General features: G+C 48.7%; 1 protein-coding gene across 1 annotated transcript in view; it reads right to left on the minus strand.

The window, feature by feature from the left end:
• Positions 1 to 7,968, minus strand: part of TESMIN (testis expressed metallothionein like protein) — a 42,447-nt gene extending 34,479 nt beyond the window's left edge. Inside the window, exons 1-3 of the mRNA XM_039470956.2 lie at positions 7,367 to 7,968; positions 2,842 to 3,000; positions 340 to 460 (exon numbers count right to left, since the gene is read on the minus strand). Of these exons, the coding sequence (XP_039326890.2) occupies positions 340 to 460; positions 2,842 to 3,000; positions 7,367 to 7,837 (751 nt within the window). The 5' untranslated portion in view covers positions 7,838 to 7,968. The remainder of the gene's footprint in view (positions 1 to 339; positions 461 to 2,841; positions 3,001 to 7,366) is intronic.
• Positions 7,969 to 8,524: the final 556 nt, after the last annotated feature.

An 8,524-nucleotide genomic window follows, 5' to 3' on the forward strand; every position in this document is an offset into this window, starting at 1 on the left:
CCGTCTCAAAAAAAAAAAAAAAAAAAAAAAATATATATATATATATATATATATGTGTATATATATGTGTGTATATATATGTATATATATGTGTGTATATATATGTGTATATATATGTGTGTGTATATATGTATATATATGTGTGTATATATGTGTATATATATATATATATATATATATATATAGTTGTCTATTCTTAGCTTACTAATATGGACTACAAGGTTTGCCAAATTGCCTATTTAATAGCCTAGTTGCCCATTTCACTTTATATACAAAGCCAAACATATTCACTTACCAATTTACATATATGACATAATTTTTAATTAATTAACTTTGTACCTGACTGTAGATAGCTATTTTGATCTTGATACTGAGGAACCAAGTGGAGTGCTTTTAGTTCTCTTGTTCCAGAATTGTCTATACACAGCATTTGTGTGCCCCCTTTCAACTGGCATATTACCTAAAATGAAAAAGAATGAACAGGTTTTAGTTTTAACATAACTCCAGTAATAATGGTCCTAAATAAACTTAAATCTGGGAAAATAGCTTTAATCCAGAAGTTATATTTTAATAGAAGATGGAAAACTGCCGGGCGCGGTGGCTCAAGCCTGTAATCCCAGCACTTTGGGAGGCTGAGGCGGGTGGATCACGAGGTCAAGAGATCGAGACCATCCTGGTCAACATGGTGAAACCCCATCTCTATTAAAAATACAAAAAAGTAGCTGGGCATGGTGGCACGTGCCTGTAATCCCAGCTACTCAGGAGGTTGAGGCAGGAGAATTGCCTGAACCCAGGAGGCGGAGGTTGCGGTGAGCCGAGATTGCGCCATTGCACTCCAGCCTGGGTAACGAGAGTGAAACTCCATCTCAAAAAAAAAAAAAAAGAAGATGGAAAACTACAGATCTGTTTTTGATTTCTTACCCTACACTAACATGCTCTTTGGAGATACTGAGGGGCAAAAGAAACTCCCAGAAATGTTTCCTCAGATGCGTTCAGTGTGCTCCTGCGCCTGTCTTTCTCCGCAGGTGTCTGACCTTTGAGAGGTAATTTGGGAATCAGGTAGCTGCCTTTGCCCTGTCCTCACTCCATCACTGACATGAGCAGAAGAGAGTCCTGCTCTACCGAGCACTGGCCCATTTGGACTTGGCGGGCACTGAGGCCCTGGGCACGCACTTAGAGTCCTCTGTAATTTTACTCCAGCTGCTCTTTCCTGCCACACACAGGTCGTTATTTAATACATGGGGTTAAAAAAAACATCTTTTTTATTTCCTACAAGCACATCTAAAAAGGTTAATCTAATCCAAGAACTGTAAAGTTCTAAGAAGCCACATTGATCTGCTTGGGCCTGAGCAGCACTGTCAGACCCCCTTTGTTACTGACTGTAAATTACTGCTCGTGAGCTGGTGAGTCTGCCAGGCCATCCCCTCAGTCAAGCAAAAGCACTGAGGAAACTCACTGTGTGCCCAGCCCTGCTTCAGGCCTTGGTGCATGGGGATACAAAGGCAAGAGATGCCATGGTTTCTTGTTGCACACAGCTTCCAATTTTGCTGGCAGACCACAACTACACAGAGAAGTTGTACTTTATATAATTACATTGCTTAGAATCTAGAGAGGAGAACCCAAATAATCATAAAAGACCAATGTTATTAAAGTAATACACATAGGGCCTACTATGGTAGCCAGGTGCAGGTCACTGGGTCAAAACTCCACGTCATCCTGACATTTGATGACAGGCCAGCATTCATGTTCAATTGGAGTTTTATTTGATTTTGGAGCATAAGGTTAGAGCTACACAGACACACACACACACACACACACATACACACAGGAAAGGCTTGGTGAACTCTGCAGACCTGCCTCTACTGCACACTTCTGGGCCCTGCCCACAGGGGAGCCTCTGCCCTGCCCTCTGGGGAGTGTGCTAACATCACTCTATGGTCTGGGGAATCGGAGAGTTCTCATCCTGCTGATCTGCTTTTGGGGTACTAGAAAAACTGCTATCAGAACCCATGGCCCCAAATAGAACCACTGACAGAGAGGCAAGTGGTAGTGCACACCACAGCTAAGCCAAACTCGTGATGGGCTTGTTTTCAAGTATTTGCTTGTTAAAGTCTATGCCTTAGAGCTAGGGCCTCATTTCTAGGAATACAAAATTGCTGGGGAAAGGCAATTATCGGTTCTTTGGACTCTTGGCACTTTGCTAAGGGAATGCAGGGGGTGAGGCTCCTCCCACTCCTAGCCCTTGCCGCAGTGAGACATGGAGTCCTAGATGCACCACTTAACTATGAAGAACAATGTAGATGATGTAGTATCTCTGTTTTCTTACCAATAAACTGGGGATAAAAATAATAACTATCCTACAGAGTTGTTAGGAGGATTAAATAAAGGTGCAAAAATATTACATAAACTACAGCTGTACCTGATTATGTATCCTATGCAAGTGTTACCTGTTCTCATGAGAGATTGGGAGGCACAAAGGAAGCAGCCTCTGAAGCCACAGAACTGCACCCCGTCACCAATACTCCAAACTGCGAGGCTCAGCTGAGTCCCTGGCCCCCAGCACTGCATTGACTGATGTGATTTGTGCTTACTCTCCTTAACGAACACAGAAATGTCCTCATCATTGTTCCATTTGCTAAGATGGAGTAGAAATGAGAATCTTAGAGGTGAGATGTGAAAGGTTCTAGCTGATGTCCTTGTTTTGCTAATGAGGCAACCAAAAATGCTGGTCCAACACATACACAAAATGAAAAACGACGGAAACCATCTGTCAACTGAGTCATGATGGGGTCCGACATTTAATATAATGTTAGTCCTACACATCTTCTTTGGCACAATTACCATTGGGTTGGAATCTTTCTTATGAGAACAGCAGGAGGTGTCCTCTGGTTCCTGGGACGATGGGAACTTGCAACAGGATTCCTGAGCAAGAAGATTCTGGAAAGTTGCTTCTTCCTGATTATTACTTGTGATAGTACCACCTGCTTCCTTGATTTCAACCTAAAAAAAAAGCAATCATGATTTTAGAGAACACATCGTGGTCCCTGGCTCTTCCAGTTGCATAATCTAGAAGACTGAAACTCAGTTGTAAGTAAAAGCGACATTTTAAAGAAAAAGAGTACCCTTACTTTGTGCCTCTTCCTCACTGGTGCTTATAAAACTATTTTTTTCTCCCTGTGGGGGGCAACAAGAAGGACTGACGAATCATCGGACCCACCTCCCTGGGGGCTTAGGACTCCGAGGACCAAAACCAGCTGCCCATGAGGGGTGAAGATGTGATTTTCATGTGGCACTTGTGTGGTTTTCAAAATACACCCAAGTAACTGGGAGGAGTCCCCTGCTGGTCGTCTGCCTCTCGTGCTACTTAACACTGCCCCACTCTAATGAGCAGAAGGCCTGCTCTTCTTTCAAGTCACCTAAAATGCTGACCCTGCATCACACTTTTTTTTTTTTTTTTTTTTTTTTTTCAGATGGAGTTTCGCTGTTGCCCAGGCTGGAGTGCAGTGGCGCCATCTCAGCTCACTGCAACCTCCACCTCCCGGGTTCAAGCAATTCTCCTGCCTCAGCCATCCAAGTAACTGAAATTACAGGCTCACACCACCACGCCCAGCTAATTTTTGTATTTTTTTTTTTTTTTCTTTTTGAGACAGAGTTTGGCTCTTGTCACCCAGGCTGGAGTGCAATGGCGCGATCTCGGCTCACCGCAACCTCCGCCTCCTGGGTTCAGGCAATTCTCCTGCCTCAGCCTCCTGAGTAGCTGGGATTACAGGCACGTGCCACCATGCCCAGCTAATTTTTTTGTATTTTTAGTAGAGACGGGGTTTCACCATGTTGACCAGGATGGTCTCGATCTCTTGACCTCGTGATCCACCCGCCTCAGCCTCCCAAAGTGCTGGGATTACAGGCTTGAGCCACCGCGCCCGGCCCAATTTTTGTATTTTTAATAAAGACGGAGTTTCACCATGTTGGCCAGGCTGGTCTTGAACTCCTGACCTCGGGTGATCCACCTGCCTTCGCCTCCCAAAGTGCTGAGATTATAGGCATGAGCCACCTCACCCGGCTCCATCACACATTCTTCTACCATGCTCAGTAGTTCAAATTAAATGTTCTAGTTGATTATTTTTTCCTCAAAAAGTCCAAAATCCTTGGTGCTGTTTTAATATTATTTATTATGTGCTTATAGTAAGATTTGTAGCTAGGTAGTAGCTCTTTCCTGCCTTAGTAATAGGACATTAACAAATATGAAACAGTGGAAAGTAGGGAGTGGTTTCCAGCTTTGTTTTCAAGCTATCTTCTGTAACTACTGTCAACTCAATGACAAAATTACCAAAAATATGGAGATATACATGGTTAATACTGAAAATCAACAGAATTTTTTTTTTTTTTTTTTTTTTTTTTTTTTTGAGACAGAGTCTTGCTCTGTCGCCAGGAGCCAGGCTGGAGTGCAGTGGTGCAATCTCAGCTAACTGCAATCTTCGCCTCCTGTGTTCAAGCAATTCTCCTGCCGCAGTCTCCCGAGTAGCTGGGACTACAGGCGTGCGACCACCACACCCAGCTAATTTTTGTAGAAAATCAATAGAATTCTTAAAAGAAGTCCTCATGGTTAAAAAAAAATTACCATCTGGATTGTTTCAAAATTGGGATGAGGAGGACTGGGAAGCCCACACTTTGCACCCTCTCCCACCCCTCCTCCTCCACCTGCACGCACCAGGCTGCGAGCACCAGACCACAGCGAGTCTCTCCAAAGGCCAGGAGGCAGGCCATAGAGTCCTTCCAAAAAGACGGTGGCTCTCAGGTAACATATTAAAGACCTCACATAAAAATCACAGAGCAGGCTGGGCGCGGTGGCTCAAGCCTGTAATCCCAGCACTTTGGGAGGCCGAGGCGGGTGGATCACGAGGTCAAGAGATCGAGACCATCCTGGTCGACATGGTGAAACCCCGTCTCTACTAAAAATACAAAAAATTAGCTGGGCATGGTGGCGCGTGCCTGTAATCTCAGCTACTTAGGAGGCTGAGGCAGGAGAATTGCCTGAACCCAGGAGGTGGAGGTTGTGGTGAGCCGAGATCGCGCCATTGCACTCCAGCCTGGGTAATGAGAGTGAAACTCCGTCTCAAAAAAAAAAAAAAAAAAAAAAAAAAAAAAAAAAAAAAAAAATTATATAGATAGATTTATAACTTTTTAAAAAAATTTTAACTTTATTTTAATTTTTAAAAAATTCCTAACTTGGCCTCCCAAAGTGCTGGGATTACAGGCGTGAGCCACCACGCCTGGTCGCAGGTATCTTCCAAATGCAGCTCTGAATTCAAATTGGAGATTGTCTAGCCCAATAAAATCAGAGGCCCAAACAAATCATAATTCCCATGTATGGGCAAATTACTCAGCACCGCAGACTAACATCTAGGTATAAATCTTAAAAGAAATAGTTTAGCTATATTTTAAGTAGCTTTAAATTTCATAGAAATACAGACAAGTTAACATTTTCTTCTATGGGCTGCTTTGGGGGATGTGCTATGCACATCATCCCAGTTTAGCTTTAACTTATCTCCCTGTAATCACCAAGTGCTGCTGTAATAAATATACCATTTCCTCAGTCCCATGCAACTAATATCTGAACTACTTCTAGTAAAATTCCATTTCCGACCTTTCAAAACAAAGGTCAATACGTGGGAATGAATTTCTAGAAAAGAGAAATTAGCAATTTACCCTGAATATTTACTGGAAATAATTCCATTCTCTTTAACAATAAACATACCCGTGTTGTATCTGTTTCATTTTATTAATGAATCAGAAAACAGTCAACAAAAATTTAAAAAGCAAAGTCTCTCCTTTAGTTTGTTAAACCAGCAATCTCTTAAAATTGGATTGCATTAAAAAGAACTTTACTGGCCGGGCGCGGTGGCTCAAGCTTGTAATCCCAGCACTTTGGGAGGCCGAGGTGGGTGGATCACAAGGTCGAGAGATCGAGACCATCCTGGTCAACATGGTGAAACCCCGTCTCTACTAAAAATACAAAAAATTAGCTGGGCATGGTGGTGCGTGCCTGTAATCCCAGCTACTCAGGAGGCTGAGGCAGGAGAATTGCCTGAACCCAGGAGGCGGAGGTTGCGGTGAGCCGAGATCGCGCCATTGCACTCCAGCCTGGGCAACAAGAGCGAAACTCCGTCTCAAAAAAAAAAAAAAAAAAAAAGAACTTTACTATCTTTAAATCAGCAAATTCTCTTTTTTGTTTGTTTTTGTGAGACGGAGTCTTGCTTTATTGCCCAGGCTGGAGTGCAGTGGTGTGATCTCGGCTCACTGCAGCCTCCTCCTCCTGGGTTGAAGAGATTCTCCTGCCTCAGCCTCCTGAGTAGCTGGGATTACAGGTGCCCGCCACCAAACCCGACTAATTTTTGTATTCTCTTCCTTGTGATTAATGCTTGCCAACTCCACCCGGTGAGGAAGAGCCGAGCTAGGACCTACCGGTAGGAGGCGCTAAACATGAGTCCTGTACATTAAGGAGTGGCAATTACCAGAAAACCAGAAGGGCAGAAAGCCAGGCTCCGGCTGCTCTGGTTTATGATACACGGCCAGGCTCCAGCCATCTCAACACTGACTCCAACGTGTCCCTCAAAGGCTTCATCTCCAGCTTAGTGAAATGACTTAATGCATGAGTGGTCTAGTTTTCCAAGCTAGGTCCTTTTTAAGGGGTCAAGAACACATTTTACCGGGACCTTTTGTTGCCTTTGAAAATTGATTAGTTCTAGCAAGAACAAGGCGGAAAAAGATCAGTGGTCACCTACAGCTAGAGAGGGCAGTCGGCTGAGAGTGGGCAAGCTTTTCTTCAGGCCCTGATTTACATCACATATGCTTGAAGAACCATTACTTATTAGCAGAGGGAAGATGTCACATCTTGCCTTCAAGGCTCAGCAAATCCAAGTATTAACTCTGAGTCCTTGCTGTGGATTCCAAGCCTGATAAAGTTAGAAAAACGCAAGATGCAAACACGCCAACAGCCCACCACATTGCGTTTGTTTACACACGCTGGTTACCAGCAGAAAGGGGGTCTCTCTCCTTAAGCCAAGGATAGCAGCAGGGCCCGAGGGAACACACGTCCTAGCGTTCTCCCTCCTTATCCGTTGCCCGCCCTCTGCATGGTTAAGCCAGCTTCGGACGACTGGCGCAGGGCAGAATCCCACCCAGGGGGAAGGGCTTGGCTGGGCCGACGCATGTTGGATTAGGAAGAGTATACGGACTCCGGTGGGCTGTGTGCGGCGTCACCAGGGAAAACGCTAGGAGGGAGAAATGCTGGGGCAGACCAGCAGCCTCAGATAGGCTGGGGAAGGGATGGGGGGAGAGCTGTGCCCATTCCCCAGGCGACTCTTACTGGGAACACCCGGACGCCCGGGTGGGCGGCTCCTTCCCGGACCCAGGCGCCCAGGGGCAGCACCGCGGAGCCGCGGTGCGGGGGCAGCAGCGAGGACAGGAAGTGCACGTTGCAGGTGGGCGGCGGCGGGGCCTGCAGGAGCGCGACGTCCTCCAGCGCGCCGAGCTCGGGGATCCCGGCGTCGTCCCCGAGGAGCTCCCCGCCGTCGCCGTCGGCTCCCGGGAGCTCCGCCTTGACCTGGCCCTGGCAGTCGGCGCCCAGCGCGGCGTTGAACGCTTGCAGGAGGGGCTCCTTGGGGTCCGCCGGGCCCAGGTACGCGTCTTTGAAGACGTGGAACTCGTCCTCCTCGTGCTTCACGGGGGCCTTCAGGCCGAGGTTCTCCGAAACGAACGGACTCTCGGCGTTGAAGAGCTCGGTCACCATCGCGTCCTCCGGGCTGGGCAGCCCGCCCACCAGAGGGCCCTCCTCCATGGCGCAGCGCAGCGGGGCAGGAGGGCGAGGGCCGCGCGCCTGCAACACGCGGCCAGGTGAGAGGCGGCCGGGTGAGGGGACCCGGGAAGGGGGCGGTCAAGTGAGGGGTGGCAAGAGGAGAGGAGGGGCAGCCAGGGGAGGGGTGGGCCGGGGAGGGGGCCAGATGAGGGGCGACCAGGTGGGGGGACCAGAGGGGGCCAGGTGAGGGGGAGGAGGGGCCAGGGGAGGGGGCCAGGGGAGGAGCGGCCAGGGGAGGGGGGCAAGGTGAGGGGCGACCAGGTGGGGGGGCGAGGTGAGGAGCGGCCAGGGGAGGGGGGCCAGGGGAGGGGCGGCCAGGGATGGGGGGCAGGGGAGGGGCGGCCAGGGGAGGGGCGGCCAGGGGAGGGGGGCCAGGGGAGGAGCGGCCAGTGGAGGGGGGCCAGGGGAGGGGCGACCAGGTGGGGGGACCAGAGGGGGCCAGGTGAGGGGGAGGAGCGGCCAGGGGAGGGGGGCCAGGGGAGGGGCGACCAGGGATGGGGGGCAGGTGAGGGGCGACCAGGTGGGGGGGCCAGGGGAGGGGGGCCAGGGGAGGGGGCCAGGTGAGGGGCGGCTAGAGGAGGGGGACAGAGAAGGGGGGCAGGTAAGGGGCGGCCACGGAAGGGGGCCAGGGGAGGGACGACCAGGTGAAGGGAGACTAGGTGAGGGGCG

This window comes from Saimiri boliviensis, chromosome 6, assembly GCF_048565385.1.
Source record: "Saimiri boliviensis isolate mSaiBol1 chromosome 6, mSaiBol1.pri, whole genome shotgun sequence".
NCBI classification, from domain to species: domain Eukaryota; kingdom Metazoa; phylum Chordata; class Mammalia; order Primates; family Cebidae; genus Saimiri; species Saimiri boliviensis.